The sequence below is a fragment of the Aulonocara stuartgranti genome, assembly GCF_965226115.1.
Source record: "Aulonocara stuartgranti genome assembly, chromosome: 5".
NCBI classification, from domain to species: domain Eukaryota; kingdom Metazoa; phylum Chordata; class Actinopteri; order Cichliformes; family Cichlidae; genus Aulonocara; species Aulonocara stuartgranti.
In genome coordinates, this window is record NC_138943.1 from 20497504 (window position 1) to 20516050 (window position 18547).

Consider the following 18547-nt stretch of genomic DNA (forward strand, 5'->3'; position numbering starts at 1 on the left):
GCTATGTGTTAAGTAAGAATTTAGCCTTTTTTCTTATTTTATTTTCTCAGAAACACCCTGTGTGTAACACTGATTGTTTATGCTGGAAGTGGAGCTGTTCCAAACACTCAGTAATATACAGATGTTAGTGAAGTTTGCAGGCAGGTTTCTAATTTGCAAACAAAATAGGATGTACGCAGCTTCTTTCTAGGGGGAGAACCTAGTTGGCATAATGTCATTATACGCAAAAGTCTTGACCCGCCCCCGGTTTCTTTATATTTTGTTTCCTTGGAGACACAGACTTTCTTATACATTTTTTAAAGTGTTCTTGACCAATAGCTCTCCAGGCTTTCTGAAGGTCTTTCAAAGTTTTTCTTTGGACACTGGCTGCTTTTTCACTCATTTTCAGTCTAGTTTTTTCAGGGTGATGTTTATTTTCTTTGTTAAGCCACTTATCACTGACCTATGAATCAGTCAAGCATAAGGGAAGGACTCTTATGCTTGAATGATTCCGAAGACACAACACTGGGACGAACCAGTATTGTGTCTACAGACAACAGACAACTTAGCAAAGTACTGATTTTAAATTACATCTTTAGGCACTTTGTTGCTAGCAGCTTGTCACACATAAAGAAACAAAAACAAAAAAGAAATAAGAGCGATGCGTCTGGCCCTTCACTGGATCCATCTACTGTTCACTGAAGCCTCATCAGAAATGGTCTTAGTGGAAGCGTGGCTGTCAAGAAGTCAGTCTTAAGGAAGGGAAACAGGGACAAAGGGTTGCAGTGTGACTAATTATACAAGAACTGGACTGAAAATCAGTGGCAGTAGGTCTGAAGGGGTGATAAATCCAAATTTGAAATTTTGGGTTCAGGCTGTTGTGAGTATATACAGTATATACTTTTCTGTATGACAATTACTCCAAACACACTGAGTTGAATGTCCTTCAAGAAGCCCCGAGAACTATCCCTGAAGACTGCTTAAAGAAATAACAAGAAAGCTTGCCTAAGAGAGTTCAGACTGTGCTGAAATATAAAGTTGGTCATACCAAATATTGACTTTCAAGCTCGTCAGAAGAGCACAAACTCAGTTTTTGCCTTATATACTGTATCAGCATATAAGCTGAAACTCAGTTTCAATGAATAGCTGCATATATTTTTAATTTTCCCAGCAAAATATAGAGAAATTATGGGTGGCTCGAGACTTCTGCATAGTACGGTAACTCTCAGTATTACAAGTAATAATTATCAAAGGTGATCAGCTTGCCTTTACAGCAGTGCCCTTAGCATTAATAACTAACCGATTACCATACATATAGATATATATTAACTTCCATCACTATCATGCACTTGAAGAAACATTCAGATTATATTAAACTGAACAAAGGGCAATAAAATAAGACAAATGACATGAAAACAAAAACAAGTTAGGAGTGATTTTATTTTATAATAACTACTATTAAATATTTAAAGATATAACTTAATTTAAAAACATATAAAATTGCTCTTACCACTTAAGATTAATTGCACAAAAATAAAAGTGAGAAAGTAGTTCATAATAACTCACAGAAAAATAGAAATTAAGATCTGCTTTCTTGTTCATGAGACACTGTATACGTTAAACTTGCCGCCGCCTGCAGTCTCCGTGTTTTGGGGGTTTATTTTTTAACTCCCCCTCTGCTGCCATCTCTGACAGCACATTTACTACACCACTCCTCTCTTTCCATACTTGGCAATGCCTTTCTTGCTCCTTCGCTATTGGCTGCTGCAGAGAAAGGCCAGAGTGACCCGGACATGCAACCGGGGCCTGTTTTTGTGACTGCAGCCTCCTTCCTGTAGCCCGGTTGAGGAAGTGAATTTCGCTGACAGGGCTGGGTTCAGAGAGGGAGACGCGAACAAAACATCTTCATCACGGCTCTCAAAAAACATCAAAGCAACAAGAGACAAAAGGAGCGACCTGTTAAACCATAGTAAAGTTAGGGTGTACACTCATCGGTGAAGTCGTGCTCTCTCCTGCCCAGCTGAGACCGCCGCAGACATGGTAAGGGCCGCGTTCAGGCTGCTGGGAGAGACGGGGACGGGGCTGCTAACTGGAGGGAGGGGGGTGCTAAGCTAAGCTAGCGCTGGCTAGAGGCGCACGGTAGTAACCGGAGAGGAGCAGCAGATGATATAAATCATCGACGCATATTTAACTTGCACTGCTGGCAAAACTTGCGCTGAACTACCGGATGAGAATGAATTAGCTTCGTGGTTAAGCTAACTGCTGTTTCTTCCTGCTAGTTAGCTCATAGCTAGCCGGGCTACATGCCCCGTAGGCATAAAGTTAGCACAGGATGTTTTGGATTTAACACAAGTTGGTTAATAGTAATGGCGAAGGGTCCTAATATAACACACTGACACACGCACACACGCCTGTGCACATACACTTACACACAGGCTAAAATAGCCAAGCGCCGGGATGCCTGTAGCTAAAATAAGACCGCTCGCTCCTCCTATTCCTAACCATGACAAGCTGTCAGCCTGATTTTCCCAGCCTTATAAGTTTGATCTTGACTGAGCTAATGGTTTCTCTGGAGGAGGCTATTACACCCAGTCCAAACAATCCATACCAACACAGCACTCACTGTTTACTCATTCCTTATTTTGGCTCATTCTCCTACGTTTTCAGCCCATATAGCAGTAGGCTTGCTTTAACTGGACCCGTATTTGTGCTTATCATATATATATATATATATATATATATATATATATATATATATATATATATATGCTTGACTTGACCACTTGTAAAATGGGCTTGCTCTGTCTTACACTGTTTATAAAAGCATTCGAAAAATGGGAAGAGCAGCTGTTTTTCTTCCACAGTCGCCTACTCTCCTCTTCCTCACCTCATCCATCCTGCCGGGCCCAGCCTCGCCGTTCCCCCCTGACCCTGAGGCTTGTTGGGCTGAGCTAGTGTTTACATGGAGACAGGAGCGCTGTTAAACACAGTGTCAAGAAGCACAGGTGTCTGATGGAACCTTCAGTTGAGAGAAACGTGAAACGAGGCAGAAATCATCTCGGAGGAGACAAAGTGGCCTGGGAAAATCTGCGTTAAAAAATTCTGTTACGTTCGGGTCGACCTTAAGGAAAAATATTTATGGATGGATTGAGGAGCAATGAGTAATGGATTATTAGGTTTACTCTCTTAAGGCTTTACTTGAGTGGTGATATTAGATTGTCTCACCTCTAGAAGCCTCTTTCGCTTCATGTTCAGTGTTTTCTGGCCGCCAAACACATATCATAAGCACGTTTTTGTTTGTAATGGATGTCAGGATCGAGGAATTGTAAAGTAAATCCATATATGTTAATGGATTTTAAGTAGGCATTATGAAACATGTTTAGCTAGATTGCTGAGTGGCAGTCAAAACATTGATCATTGTCTGATAAAGCCAGGCTGGAAGTGTTTGCGACAAAGCCAGTACCTTCTATGGAGAAGCTTGAAAAACATGTTTGGTCCTTTTTATTATCACACACTTAAAAAAAATTTCCGGCACATTCCCCAGAGTTTCATGTTGTGGCCGGTCCATCCACTGCTCTTCTCCAACATCCTGCTGTTCGCTGCATAGTTAAGGCAGAAAACCCCCTGGGGGTAAAAGCTATGTTATGTCAGTGCTCTGTGGTTATCACCATGTTCTTAATTTAGTTCTGAATGGTTTGCTTGGTGAAAGATAACTGTAGTGGTTTCCATTTCCCTAATCCTAAACCTGATGCACGACCAAGATGCTGTTTCAGGTTTCATTGTTTTCTTTTCTTTTTTAAAGGACCATATAAAGGTAACAACATGTGTTATTGCTAATACAACTGGATCTGCTGCTTCACACTGTAGTCGAAATGAGTCCACTTCAGTTCGGACTGTAGTAAAGACACTAAATTGATTTTGGTGCCTTTGGTTCTGCAGATAATGGCTACTGTGCACTGTTTTTGATCATTCTACCAAATGTACCTTTAGGCTGTGTATTGATTTAACCTTACTGTGAAGTTGTAGCCATCGTCTTACAAGCCAGATTGACAGAGAGATGAGAGGCATCTGTCTGACTCAGCTTGGTGGGGGATTGATTGCATTGCAGGCTCACTCTGCAGTACTTAATCAAAGGTTCCAATTACAAGGTTGGGGAAAAGAGAAAACCTTAGGAGTTTGGAAGAAGTGTAGATGCAAAGCGTAGTTGTACGCTTATCAGGCGAAAAGATGAAGATCCTTTGATCACGACGGCTTCATCAGTGCAGGATTTTCAAGGCTTCGATTGTTCACCTTATTTTATTGTCGCATAAATCTGTCAGCTTGTGTGATTCAGACAAAGTTGATAATGGTCGTTTGGAGGTGGGTGGGGAGGGATTTTGTCATTGAATATCTGTATGTGTGTGGCAGGAACTGGATTAGAAAGTTTCTGTCCTGCCAGAACTTGAATGTGTGAAAGTTTCATCTGTGGCCAAATTCAAAGTCCAAGCAGCTAGCTTTACCTTTGGTCTCCCAACACATCCCAGTCTGCAGAAGCGGAGAAGTTCCTACATAAGATGTATAGTAAACAGCTGAGTCTTAAAAACTGAATTATCCGTAAGCAGTTAATTCCAAATAAAAACTGTACTGCACTGTCTCTTTACCTAAACCCTAAAGTAAAAGTTTGACTCGAATGATAAGGGTGGACCTGACCTTTAAATGCTACCCTACCACACTTCCTGTTGCCCCATGATGATGATTCTTTAACCAGGCTTCCCCTCCTTTGTTCCTACATGAAACTAATCAACCAAACACGAACCCTTGAACCACCACACAGCCTAGATAACTTTCAAGCTTGTGCACTGAGGTGCTGTAACTATAACCCCTAACCCTAAATGAAGCTTTTCTTTTCACAACTCTCTGCAAGGTGCTCACATGACAAATCATGAGAGATGTTCAGTCTACTGAGCTGGAAAGTTGTGTGTCTGTATTCTAGCAGTGTGGTAAAAGGTTTTCCTGCAAGGGTGTGAGGGTTTCCTGCACGGCAACTGCAGTCGTACCCGTGTACAGAATGTAGCAGGACTTTTATTACCGTGCTGTGGTGGAGACACTGATGAGGGTACAGTGTGGTTGCTTTGTTTACTCAAGCATGAGGGTGCGTATTTATACTTCTCTGCGTAATACAGCTACTCAGTTAATGTGAGTCTCTGTAAGTTTGCAGAGCTGATTCATTTTTTTTAAGTAACATTTTAATTACCACAGCAGAGCATTTCTTTATTAAATGGAACCTGCTTTTTTCCCCCAACCCCCAATATTAGACTTGTATTCGCCATTTACCTGTTTTGGCTCATCTCACTTTCTTCTGATTGGCTGTCCTCCACAAACAGAAGGATTTAACAGCAGATGAATGGAGGCTGTGTGCTTTAAGACAATGCTATTCTCTTCTTAATGATGCACAGCTACAAATAGAAAAAAAAAAACTGTCTGAAACTTTTGACCTTTTGGCCCCTGAATAATTTGTTGGCCCTATTTAACATGAGCATCTGCTTTTGGAGCAATGTGTCATCCCTGCACGCCATTGTTGGACATTCAGAAACCCATTCTCGTGAATATATTATTGAGATGAATCTGCAGTGCATGAAGAGGTGTTAGCTGATCTTAAGATGACAGATTGAGTATGTTGGGTTTTTTTGGGTTTTTTTTTTTTTTAAGTTTATTTCCTTCAAAGAAATTCTGTGTTACAAACCCGCGGACTTTGGTTAACACAGGCTGCTAAAGTGTATCATCCAGAAAACAAAGACCATGTCAGGAATTCAAACTTGCCTCGGTGTCTGTGGGAAGAGATGAAGTTACAGGAAGAGTTCAGGTGATCCTTCCAGTCAGCACTGCCTGTAAAATCTAAGTTTTCCTCTTTAACTGTTAGTAGCTGTGCTTTTGGCACAGAAAAAGACAAATACTGTAAATGTCCTTTCACTTGGTTTGGGCCCCAGGAAGACTAGCAACCACTGTTGTGGAAGCTAATGGGGTTCCTTATAAATAAACAAATGTAAAAGGTTAGCTGTGGTGAACTTACAGTACCAAATCTGCAACATGCAGAAACGTAACATGCTTGGATGCAGTCCTTGAAGAAACCAGCAGTTAGTTTGGCACTGATGATGCTTTGCGTTGGTCAGATTAGTTGAAAAGTCGGCCAGAAGGGGGAAGAGTGACAGCAGAGCTCCGCTCGAAAAGAGAGTGCAGAAATCTAGGCGATGAAAAACTACGTCATGAGCAGTACAGACGGTCGCTGCAGTGGACACTTTTCATAGTTTTAACACTCAGTTTCACTTCAGTTTCGTGGAACAACTTAGCTCTCTTCAGTGGTGACCAAGAGAAGCCCGCAGACCACCAATGTTAGTTTAATGTTAAAAAACCCCCACACAATCTGTGTCTTGTTTATTCTCTATAGCACAAACATTTTGTTTTGAATTCATTTTTTAACTGTGATCTAATGTTACAGTGCAGTAAGCCGTTGTCTCTGCTGGTTGTTTTTCAGAATGACCAGCAGCTGGATTGTGCTCTGGACCTGATGAGGCGTCTGCCTCCTCAGCAGATCGAGAAGAACCTCAGTGACCTCATTGACCTGGTGAGTTACTGTCTGATTCACAACTGAGAGTGAAATCTGTTCTTCTCCAGATTGTCTCTGTATTTAGTCTAAAAATTTCCCATGAATGGACAAGTCACTTATTAAACTTTAGATAACTTTTACTTCTAAGGTTGAATAATTTGTTAGGTACACCACAACTGCCTGTTAACGCAGCTGTCTAAGCAGCTATTTACACGGACACTTTGTTGATTCCAGTCGTCAGAGAAGAGACTGCTTTAGGAACTTAAATAGCTACTCATTACAACAAAGGTTTGCAGAGGAGCTCTGATTTATTTATTTTTGTGTGTGTGTGGTGTGTGTAATGTTTTTTTTTTTTGTTTGTTTTTTTTAAACCTACAGCAGCAGAAGACCACACTGGGTGCTAATTGTCAGCTAAGAACAGGAAACTGAGGCTACAGTTCACACAGGCTCACCAAAGTTTAACAATACAAGACTAGATAAACATTTCTTGCTCTGAAGAATGTTGATTTCTGCTTCAACATTCAGATGTTAGGGTCAGACTTCCTGCAACAACATAAAAGCTTGGACCCTTGCTGCATTGTATCAACAGTTCAGGCTGTCGGTGGTGGTGTAATAGTGTGGGGGTTTATCTTGGCATATTTAAGGCCCCTTTGTACCAACTGATCGTTGTTTAAATTACAGCCTAACTGAGAATTTTTCCTGTCCAACCTTGTCCATCCTTTCATAACCACATTTTACCCATCGTCTCATGGCTGCTTCCAGCTACATAGAACACCATGGAACTGAGCTCAGATCATCTCAGACTGGTTTCTTCAACATAACAATGAGTGCTCTGTATTCAAATGGCCTCTGCAGTCATCAGATCTCAGTCCAAGAATAGAGCAGCTATGGGATGTGGTGGAAAAGGAGATTTGCATCATGGACATACACACGAGAAATAAGCAGCACCTATCACGTCAACTGCTGTCGTGTCAGTATGGATGAAAATCTCTGAGGATATGTTTCCAGCACCTTGTTGAATCTCTGCCACGAAGTATTAAAGGACTTCGGAAGGCAAAAGAGGGTCCAACCCAGGCTATGCCTAATAAAATGGCTGGTGAATATAAATAGTAGTATTAGTAATGTGCTAATAACAATTTATTATGGATTTGTTTTATCAAGCTACCATAAAATGTCAGTCGGTCTGATTTGGGAAAAGGTCTTTCAAATAATCGCATGTCTTAAAGTATTTGCATATCTCTATATGTGGTATTTATTTTCATATTATACAAGTGAGTTTTGCTGCACACCACTGTATTATCTGGGTAACTGATACTATTTTCAGCATTTTAAAAAGGGTTTAATCATATTTGTTCAGAGTGGAAGTAGCCACACCAAAGAGGAAAAACTTCTGCTTGTGTGATAGTTATTACTTCCCCCCCCCTGCAGTTTTCTGTATTTGAAGTTGGTCGAGTTACTCGGCGCATTTTAACAACAGTCTCAGCTAAAGCTGACAGGTTATAACTGGACACAAATCAAATCACACTTGTGCCTCTGTTTGCATTGCACCTTATTTTTGTGGGTATATCCGTACCCTTTCAGCCAGACTCCCCACCTGCTCAACTTCCTCTTCTCTCACCTTTAACCCTTCTCCCCCACCCACCCGGACATCTGTTCTTTCCTTACCCTATGACCACTGTGGCTGGTTGTTAGTGATTATTATCACAGCTGTCAATCACTTCTGCTGCCAGGCACCTTTATGCTCAGTCCCTTCGCCAACTCTTCCACGTAATCATCTGAAATCACCTCTCTCTTTCCGCCTCCTCTTCTCCTCTCTGACCACCCCCCACCCTCACCACTACATGCTCTTCCCACTGGATTTTGTCCACCCTTGTTTGGCTTGTCTCAGCCAGTCTAGGCTGCCAGGTGTGTGTGCGTGCGTGTGTTTGTGTGTGTGTGTTTGTTCAGGGGTATGGGGCTTTTTTTTTGGCCTGGGTAACAGGCGCTCCTTTGTGTCTATGCGCTGATGCAGGAACGCATAGCAAAGGGACTCCATGTCAGTCTGTGAGAACTAATTTGTACCCCCTTATCCTGCAGATATTATGTTTCCCAATGATATTTTATTCCGTCTCCTCTCAGTAACCTCTGCTTATGGGGTGAAACTGGAATGTGAGCGAAAGATGAGAACTTAAAAGTATGTTTTCATCTACAATGAGAAGATCACATGACGTGATCCTCTGTGTTTTGTTAGACTGTTCCTCCACGTATCAGTGATTTATTTTTTTTTCTTCTCTCCAAGCTGGTATCTGTTCTAGGAAGGCTAATTTTACCAAAACACCCTTTCATGTCTCTTGAGTACTCTCACGTCATACGGAACAGACTTTATGAAATGTTTGAGGGGTTTAGATGCTCTGCAGCTGCTGTAATTAATCATCTGTGGTCATGTACTGAGCTTTTTCTCCCCATGTTTGCATCCAGGTGCCCAGTCTGTGTGAGGACCTCCTCTCCTCTGTGGACCAGCCCCTAAAGATCGCACGAGACAAAGTGGTGGGGAAAGACTATCTGCTCTGTGATTACAACCGAGACGGCGACTCCTACAGGTAGCGGTCATAGCTGGATTTTAGCCCACTCAAAGGAACATACGCTGCAGACTGTGGGGTAAAAATGGGGATATTTTGTTGGGCTGCCTTTAGCTTTAATGGTGGCACAAGTTCGCTGTGATTGTTGAGCTTAAGCAATGTCAGAAGATATTTCTATCCAGAGTTTCATTCATTTCTTCACCAAGATCTTTTGATCATGGTGGAAGAGTCAGACTACTGCGTAAAATCGTCTCTACCACAACCAAAATATTCTCAGTGGGGTTAAAGTCTGGACTCTGTGGTGGCCAATCCACACATGAAAATTATTTCCCATCCACCCTGAGCCTCTCTCTTCCCAAGGCTCTTATCCATTTGCTCAGGTATCTCCGGGTTCTGATGTTTTGTTTTTGCCAGGCAGTGTCTGTTATAATCAGTATAGTGCTGAGGTAGAACAAATGAAATTTCAGTTTTTGTCTGTCACGCTAAAAGGCAACAAAATGTCCACGTTTCCAAGAACGCACATTTTTCAGTTTGTCTTAATAAAAAAATCGTAATAAAACCAGCACATTATTTAGCTCTGTTTTAGATTTAAAGCTTAATACATAAAAATTCAAGAATTAAACCTGATTTATTATAATTTTTTCAAAATATTTGACAAATTTGCACCATGTAAAGTCAATGTAACAGCAACCCATTTGATAGAGGTTCATGACGGTATCATGGGCATTGAGAGAAAGATCAAATTAAGTATAAAATGAATTTTTAAAAAAATGTCTTCATACTTTAACTTATGCTTCACCTATATGAGGACCGTGAACTTAACCTCCTTTGATGTTTGGACCTTTGCTTGTGTAATGCAAGCTTAAGGTTTCACTTCAAGCAGGTCACTGTTTTCACTTTTAAACACTAGTATCACAAGTATGTTTCTAACAGCTAAATTTAATATATACCTCTGTCTAAAATCTGAATGTTTCATTCCTCAGATCCCCGTGGAGTAATAAGTATGAACCTCCCATTGAAGACGGTGCAATGCCTTCAGCCCGCCTGAGGAAACTCGAGGTTGAGGCAAACAATGCCTTCGATCAGTACAGAGACCTGTAAGTGCCAGAGAAGAAATCTAATGTGGAGTGTTTGATAACCTGTCATTTTCAGCCTCTTGTGACATCTGATGTCTGTGTTATTCAGGTACTTTGAAGGTGGGGTTTCCTCCGTGTACCTCTGGGATTTGGATCACGGCTTTGCAGGAGTTATTCTCATTAAGAAGGCTGGAGATGGATCCAAGAAGATCAAAGGGTGCTGGGACTCCATTCATGTGGTGGAGGTGCAGGTGAGAAGCAGATGAATGAAGCAGTTTGATATTTTACAGGCTTGTTTGATATTTAGCAGCTGTACCATTGTCAGCCAGGAGAGCTTCTAGCATCCAGGACACTGTTGCCAGATTGAAGATGCTTTTGCATGACTGTCTGGAGTTTAGGGTTAAAACTAAGCTTTTAGTGCACTTACGGTAATGGACCGGGTTGACAGCAGCTCGAGTAGTTGTCTTTCCTCGCTCAGCTCCATGTGCCACACGCACAGCAGAGCTTCACAAACATGCACCATTATCTTTTCTGGATGGTAACATGTTGTCATGTTTTGCATAATTGCTTGTTGCCTCTGTTTTTGCAAACAGGAGAAGTCCAGTGGCCGTACCGCTCACTACAAACTCACCTCCACTGTCATGCTGTGGCTCCAGACAACGAAAACTGGCTCCGGTACCATGAACCTTGGCGGCAGCCTTACAAGACAGGTAGCGTGTTGAACTAAACGGCTGATTGGTCCTCTCATGGTATAGGGATGAATTAATTAACTGAACGTGGTATCTCTTTTTTTCTCCGTTTTTTAAACAGATGGAGAAAGACGAGACGGTTGGAGAGTCCTCACCCCACATCGCTAACATCGGCCGCCTCGTTGAAGTCAGTAAAACCGTCGACTTAATTTCCTTCCCTCTCCTTGTCTGAAGCAGCGATACTGCTAAAAGCCGTAAAATGACTGCAGTGTGTTTCTCCTGAATCAGTCTCCTATGCAGGACTCTGCATGACTTCAAAAGTCATGTGATAAACAAGCTAATCCAGCAGCTTACTTGTGTTTTGCTCTCTTGCAATGCCTCTTTTTGCAATTGCCAGTCTTACTGCTGTTCAAGTAAAGACTTAAAACGGCGCAAAAGTGGTTATGAAACCGACTAAGAGGAAGCCTTTGCATTAGCATACCACAGTGCTACTTCACATTGCTGATAGAAAGTGAATCATAGGAGTCCTGTGTTGGGTGCATATACAGGGAGTACAAGTGTAAAAAGTGGTTTGAAATGGCCATGGCTTTGTTGCAGCTGTGTGAAATTTTGTAGTGTTGATGGATAAGATTCAGTTTCAGTTTCGTGACATCTCGATTGTGATATCTTTGTATATTTGCATGTAACAGGTTCTGCGGGAATATTTTTGGGGACTTTTTTTTTTTTTTTTTTTGCATAAGCAGTTCACAAGTAAAATCCTTAACATGCATCATAGACAGTAAGCCACAGTCACAGTGGTGGTGAGTGCTTCATTCTTCACTCTTGATTTACTGTTTTTTCACATTCAGCAGAGGAAAATCCCTTCGCTACACAGGACATTACAAAACCTGTCATACTTTACATCGCTGTCACACAACTCCATGTTCACGAAGTCAAGCTTTTAAGAATCAAATAGAAGAATAGAACTAGCAGTTATAATGCATTCATATTGTTTTTCTAGGATATGGAGAATAAGATCCGCTCCACACTGAATGAAATCTACTTTGGGAAGACCAAGGACATCGTCAACGGCCTGAGGTACTGCTGCATTAGCTCTCTACATCATGGGATCATGTTTTCTTCCACAGCACTTCCAGTCAGCAGCTCAGACGACAGATGTTGTCTCACCTCCTGTGTTTCAGTCTCAACCCTGTATCTGATTATTTGAGTCTGCTTTTGCTGCCCCTCGTCTCAGCTGCATTTCGTCTTCTTTTCACTACACCTGCTCCTTCCCTGTGCCTAGAGATGGATGCTCGATACTGACGCTGTGTCAAGCTTATAAATTGCAGATCTTTGGAAGCACTGCTCCAAAGTGTGGTTCAAATCACCAACACTGTGGGTAACTGAGGTTTAGCTGTGTTTCACCCCAATTTCAATGAGTGGCTTACAGGGGCTTTATACTTTCGTACGTGTGATATAACCGAAGATCCCTCTGAAAACCCACAATGTAACATCCGCCATAATTTGATGTGCATCTTTCTGGTAATGTAACTACATGCTGCATTGAAGCATCCTGAAACTATTGAGATTGGCCTACTGCATTCCTCCTATGCATTTTTTTTTGCCCCAGTGTTTGAATTTATCAGTAAGAGAATAATAATTGTCTCTTTATAAGGAATAATAATCATAGTCTCAATATAGAGGACAATCACTGATCACAACAAAGAGCAGAGACCCAGAAGACAGAAAAGTTCAATTTTTTCATTTATTACTATCGCATAAAACACTTGGACATGACCACAAGGTAATTCGCAAAACACACTAGAATGAAGGCCAATCGTGATGTTGTAGGCAAAGATTCACTGCACAAGTGTAAATCAGCCGTTTGCCTGCTGCTTGCGGGTTTGACCGTGTGTAGAACAAACCCGATTACGTCACAAACTCCTTGAACGTTTTTAAGCCATCATCATTAGCAGCTGATGCAGCTCAGGACTCAACAGATTGTAGAGACCTTTTGACAGCCAGGTTAGTGAAACTCTCGGTGCCCACAGAGGAACTGCTGGTGCCACAAAAGATTCCTCGCTGATGCAGTTATTCCAAGGACACAAGATCCATTTGTTTATTGGCCGCAAAAAACGGCTGCAAAACAAATCTTGTTCTTCATTCTTCAAATCGATTCTTTATAATCCACAAACATTGGCTACGTGGTACATGCTTTCAGTTCATTTCACAGTAGATTAATCATTTTCCACAACAACATGGTGCTTACAGTAGCCTGTCTACAAAGTAGGCGACATTCAAGTCCACAAAATATGTGGAATCAACATAGCGTTTTTTCATAAACTGTTTTTGTTGTGCATTGTCCTGAATTAGTACTAAACTTAAACGGCGTCACCGTGGAGATGGGTGTTTCATTGTTAAAAAACACAGTCACTCAATACAGTTCTGTCACAACTGCTTCGAACATTTCAGTCCTTTCCTCAACTGCTCCTGTCCTTTTTTTTGTTGCTGCCCTTTGTACCACATTTCCACTATCAGTGTCTCTCCTCCTCTTTAATCCCTCTGTCACCTCTCCTCCCTTGCTGCCTCTCCCCTCTGTGCTCCAGATCTATTGAGTCTTTGCGTGACAATCAAAAGTACTGGCAGCTCCAAAAGGAGCTGTCACAGGTGCTCACCCAGCGACAGACCTCCATTGAGAAGGGGTCAAAGGTACAACCTAGCATGGAGAAGTTTGTCTTTGTGGGTGTGTCTATCTTTGTCTTAAGGTTTATGACATAACCTCAATAACACTGACAATTGATCCTTACAGTTTCTGTTAATCATTATTTGCTGGGAGAGTTAGTCTTTGATCGGATGGAACAGCAGTGAAAGAGGTTTCATGGGGAAGTAGAGCAGCAAATGTAAAAACAGGAACAGGCTGTTAAGAGTGAAGGCTGACATTCAAAGGGAAATGAAGATATGTACAGAAAAAAAATTAAAGCACCTTTTTCCCCCCTCAAATTGTTTACGTATGTGCACTGTTAGAAGTTTGAATGATCGTGTAGTGTTGAAGATCAAAAGGCTGTATTGCAAGTTTTGTTTATCTTTGTGTTCAACAGCTGATTTCTGACAGAGTAGCATACTAACCAAGTCAGAGTATTCAAATGACTCACCCGGGTGTTGTTTTGCACTTTGCTACCCTAATACGGTTTTTCTAAGATGCCGTGTTTACTCAGCGTGTAGCACTGAAAACACTGTGTGTGAAAGCACAGCACTGTAAAGAAAACAGGAAATGGATGATTAACGGGGTGGCATCTTCAGAAGAAGGCAGAATAAGTGGATATGTTCACATACACTCACCCGGAGGCTTTATTAGGCGCACCTTGCTACTGCTGGGTAGGACACCACTTTTTTGCTTGAAGTCTTGTGGCATGGTCCATGTTGACATGATTGCATCACACAGTTGCTGCAGATTTGCTGGCTGCACATACATGATGTGACCACCACGACCTATAGGAGCTCTATTGTATTGAGATCTGGTGACTGTGTACGTATTGTGCGATGATTTGAGCTTTGCAACATGGTGTGTTATTCTGCTGGAAGCAGCCACCAGAAGATGGGTACACTGTGGTTATAAAGGGATGGACTTTGCCAGTAATAGTACTCGGGTAGACTGTGGTGTGTTCCGAGATGCTCCTCTGCATACTTTGGTCATAATGAGTAGTTATTTGAATTACTGTTGTCTTCCTGTCACCTCAAAACAGTCTGTGAATTGTCTTATTTATCTCTTAGTTTGTCATTATTCTCTGTAAACCCTAGAGATGGTTGTGCAGGTAGATCAGGGGTTTATAAAATATTCCAACTTTGCTGTGATGTGATTGGCTCATTTAGGTATTTACTTTAAAGAGCAGTTGAAGAGGTTTGGTGTTCGGTGAGTGTAAAATATAAATTTGTCAGGGTCATAATAAAGCTGCAACTGCATGACGACAACTGACTTTAACGGGTGGTTATGTGTGCAGTGTGTAAACAGCTAACATGTTGTCATAACCATATGAAATCTCTCTGTGGTGAGACATAAAAAGGTCTCCCCACAGAGAGGAAGACTTGAATTGTTACTAATAAATTTCCTACAGCCCGAGTGTTTCTGTCTCACTGGAGAAACTTTTTCGAGCCCTTTGATGTTTTCTTGTTTGATTTTTTTTTTTCTTTTTTGCTCCCACTGACTTTTCTCACCTTGTTTTTTGGTGTCTCCTCCACACAGGAGTGTGCAGACTCTGGCTGACAAGTCAAAGCAGGATGCTCTGAAGGTCGACCTGATGGAGGCGCTCAAACGCAAACATAACAGCTAGAGATGCTACTGTTGTTTTCTTCTGTCTCTCTGTTTCTCTCTCTGCCTCATCCCTGCCATCTTTTCTCTGTTTCTTTATGTCTCTTCCTCCATGCCTGTTTCAGTGCTGCACTCTTGTTTATTTGTGGAAAAATAAAAAAGGAGAAATGCTTAGCTTTTTTTTTTTCTTTTTTTTGTCTGGTTGTTTTCATGCATCTCATCTGCCATGAAGCCATTCACTCACGCTCTGTTTGTCTTCGCCCCTCTCTCTCTCTCTCTCTCTCTCTCTCTCTCTCTCTCTCCCCCCCCCCCCCCCTCCCTCCCTCCCATGTTATGAATATGATAGTATTACCACGGTTAATGATAATCTCAAGGGTCACTCTAATAATAATCCCTGATGTTCTCACAGCTGATATGTCCTCAGTCGATTTGTAACGAGCGACTCTGGCCCTGCTCTTCCTCTGTGACGAGGACACAGACTGTGCAGTAGGTGGTGGAGGCTTGGCAGTGGTGTCATTATGTTCATCAAATTATATTCTTGCATCTATCTTTTTTTTTCCTATGACACCCCCCCCCACACCCAACCCAAACCCAAATATATTTGTATAGAATTAAAACTGTCCATGTATATCAAGTGGTTATTCTTCTGGGCGATATAAACGGTGCAAAGACGAGGGCGGCCTTTCTGTGTGAGCAAGAACGTTTTTACACTTTATTTCCACTCTGTCCACATGCATGAGAGCCTTTGTGGAGCTGCAGAGGGTGGAAATGAAAACTTCTCAAACATAGGGATGGACTGTTATTATCGCCGGGTACACCCTCGTCATAATCAACTCCCCTCACACACACACACACACTGTATAATATGACAGTTTGCTTCCCCTTTGTTCAGCCTGTTAACGTCTTCTCTATCCTCACCTATTATGTCTTTGTTGGGGGTCACAGTTTGTCTTGGTGTCACAGTGGAAACCTTTGTTTCCATTTTGGAGGGGAATCTTTGTATTTTTTTTTTGTTTGTTTTTATTTTGTAAAGCTTATGACTCATATTGTATTAGAGCCTCCAGCAACAATAAAAATTGTAAAAAGCTACTTGCTTGTTTTAATTTCATTCCTTTGTATGAATGTGATGGTTGGGTGGCTGTGGCTCAGGTGGTACAGCGGTTGGAGGATCGATTTCACAGCTATTCCAGTCTACGTGTAAAATGTATCAAGTGTCGTTGGGGACCCCAGTGTATCCACCGGAGTGTGTGTTCACCAACGTGAGATAAAGCGCGCGTGTGTGAAAGTGTAGGTCTGCTAACAGGGGTAAAGTTAGCTTGATTGTTGCTAATGCAATCATTAATGAATATCGAGGAGCTATTTGCACTGATAGGCTAAAAGCATTTTATGATTTTTGGTATGTAGCTTATAGTTGAAGTTGTATAACTTCATCTGCTAAAAATAATACCAAACTGTTTGAGTATTTATTGTAGCAGTGTCATTGTGTTTTTACAGCCTTGTCCTGTAAAAACATACAGTATCATCCTGTAAAATCTGATCTTGTGATGGCCTAAAATGGTTTAGCTTGTAAAATTAGCAGTCAAGTTTGAGTGCAATATAGCATGAGTTGGATTCATATTCCTGATCCCAATCATTGTTTTAGCCCTCTGCCTGGATCTGCCTTTGATGCAAAGGAACGATGGATACCCCCTTGATCAGGGACCTTGTCTCCGCCACACCTTCAAAAGTGACAGGTTTGTAGCCAATCAGACCAGTCTAATTGTGTCAGCTCTTTGAAAGCCCACCACAGCTGAGTTGTGAATGAAGCTCTCCAACATTTTGCTGCACACACTGAAGGATGTCATTGTCCTTACGACACAGAGCCTGTTAGTCACCATCTGTGCTGGTCGCTCAGGTACTTGTCCACCTCCACAACATCAACATCCTGTCCCAGGATAGACATGGGTGTTCCGCCACCCTCTTCCTTCTGAAAAACAACAACCATCTCTTTAGTGTTGTTTACATTTAGATTTCTCTCAGACTAGCCAACAAAATCATCCCCTAGTGCTCTGTACGCCTCCTTTAGCCCATCGGTTATGCTTCCCACTACTACCCATCAACATAAGACAGAGGACTGCTCAGTCATCGGTTGCAGTGTCTCCCTCAATAGCAGCAGTCTGAAGATGGTGAATGCACTGTAGGACTGTAGGAGAGCTTGGTCCTCGCAGGACATTCACTTCTGGGAGTGAGCTCTGCATCATCCGCTGTCAGATTTGGTTGGTATGCAAATTGCAGAGAGATACGAAAACAAGACTTCAACCCCTTGAGATGTTAGGGCAACTGGTCAACAGACATTAAGGTGTGATGGTGCCGTTCCCTTCGGAGCTGAAACGGGCATAATCTTTAGATTATGGAATTGGCTAGATTTAGTGTGCCATCTTTTATAAAACACTATTTTCGTTGCTGTTTGTCTACAATAAGTCCAAAAGGGTCTTAGAAAACTCAGCACTGACAATTGCATGGACTTTGTGCTGAGACGCTTCCCATCATGCTGTCATTTCATTATTTATGCTGCTGTGTCAAAACGGATTTATTTATTTTTTACGTGTTCATTCACTGAAGCAACAAGCAGACATGAACATGAGCAGTTTTGAGCGAGCTTGCAGGAGGATCCTCTCTTGGCTGTGTGGCTGCAGTTTGCCCAGCAGGTGTCAGGCGCACTCAGAACATCAGCGAAGCGCCGAGTTTCAGTCCAAAGTTGCGCCTTGCTGCTCCGCACCCAAACTGAATATTGTTATCATCGCTTTAGATTAATATGTGTTGCTCTGAATATTTGAGTAAATTGAAAAGTTCCTAACTTCTGGAGCCTATCTGCACGAATGCCTCTTGTGATTCGTGTGTTTCTCGGATGTTGCTTTTACTGCTCTTTAAGTAAGAGCAGGTGAATGAAGCCTTCGGGAAAACAAAGCACGGGAATTAGTGGATCTGAAGAAAACAGCCGCTAAACAAAGATGACTTGAATGTAGCTGAAATGTAATCCTCCTCTTTTTAACAGGAGCCCGAGAATGCAACTTATCTTGGGTTGAAACAAGGTCAGCCAAAACCCACAATTTAAGGAATTCCGACCGGTTAATGAGCCAAACCATTCCGGAGGTGAGTGGTGGGTATTGGGCGTGATCAAAACGGTTCTTCTTAATTGTTATTAGTGAGTGCAGCATTAATACTATACTAATGAACTGAATGTTGTCTAATGAACTCCTTAATCCGACTCTGAATTGCTGCTGTTGTTCTGCGTTAATTAATGACGCTTATGGGAAGTTTCCATTTATCTCCAGTGGCAGGCTTTCTGTCAAGTCCTCAGACCCCTATAGAGCTTCTCTCTCCCTCTCTCTCTCTCT

The 18547-nt window shown here is 41.8% G+C and overlaps 2 protein-coding genes across 6 annotated transcripts in view; both read left to right on the forward strand.

The window, feature by feature from the left end:
• Positions 1–1740: 1740 nt before the first annotated feature.
• On the forward strand, positions 1741–16259 carry capzb (capping actin protein of muscle Z-line subunit beta). Its single transcript, XM_082534498.1, has 9 exons — positions 1741–2019; positions 6491–6580; positions 9020–9141; positions 10104–10217; positions 10306–10447; positions 10790–10906; positions 11007–11072; positions 11886–11962; positions 15105–16259. Exons 1-9 carry the CDS (start codon positions 2017–2019, stop codon positions 15190–15192), a joined length of 819 nt encoding a protein of 272 aa, XP_082390624.1. The 5' UTR covers positions 1741–2016; the 3' UTR covers positions 15193–16259.
• A 46-nt stretch (positions 16260–16305) lies between these two features.
• celsr2 (cadherin, EGF LAG seven-pass G-type receptor 2) overlaps positions 16306–18547 on the forward strand; it is a 75098-nt gene continuing 72856 nt past the window's right edge. For 3 of the 5 annotated variants that reach the window (XM_082534482.1, XM_082534485.1, XM_082534486.1), the window contains exons 1-3: positions 16324–16566; positions 16813–16903; positions 18205–18302. The gene's annotated coding sequence lies outside the window, so the exon portion shown is untranslated. Of the gene's footprint in view, positions 16567–16812; positions 16904–18204; positions 18303–18547 lie in introns of all 5 variants that reach the window. The other 2 variants (XM_082534483.1, XM_082534484.1) reach the window with 2 other exon arrangements.

Excerpts from the sequence above, each read along its gene's own strand:
- capzb (XM_082534498.1), top strand. Across the intron at positions 9,142-10,103 it reads CGAGACGGCGACTCCTACAG|ATCCCCGTGGAGTAATAAGT; the intron begins GTAGCGGTCATA and ends TTCATTCCTCAG. Across the intron at positions 10,907-11,006 it reads GCGGCAGCCTTACAAGACAG|ATGGAGAAAGACGAGACGGT; the intron begins GTAGCGTGTTGA and ends TTTTTTAAACAG.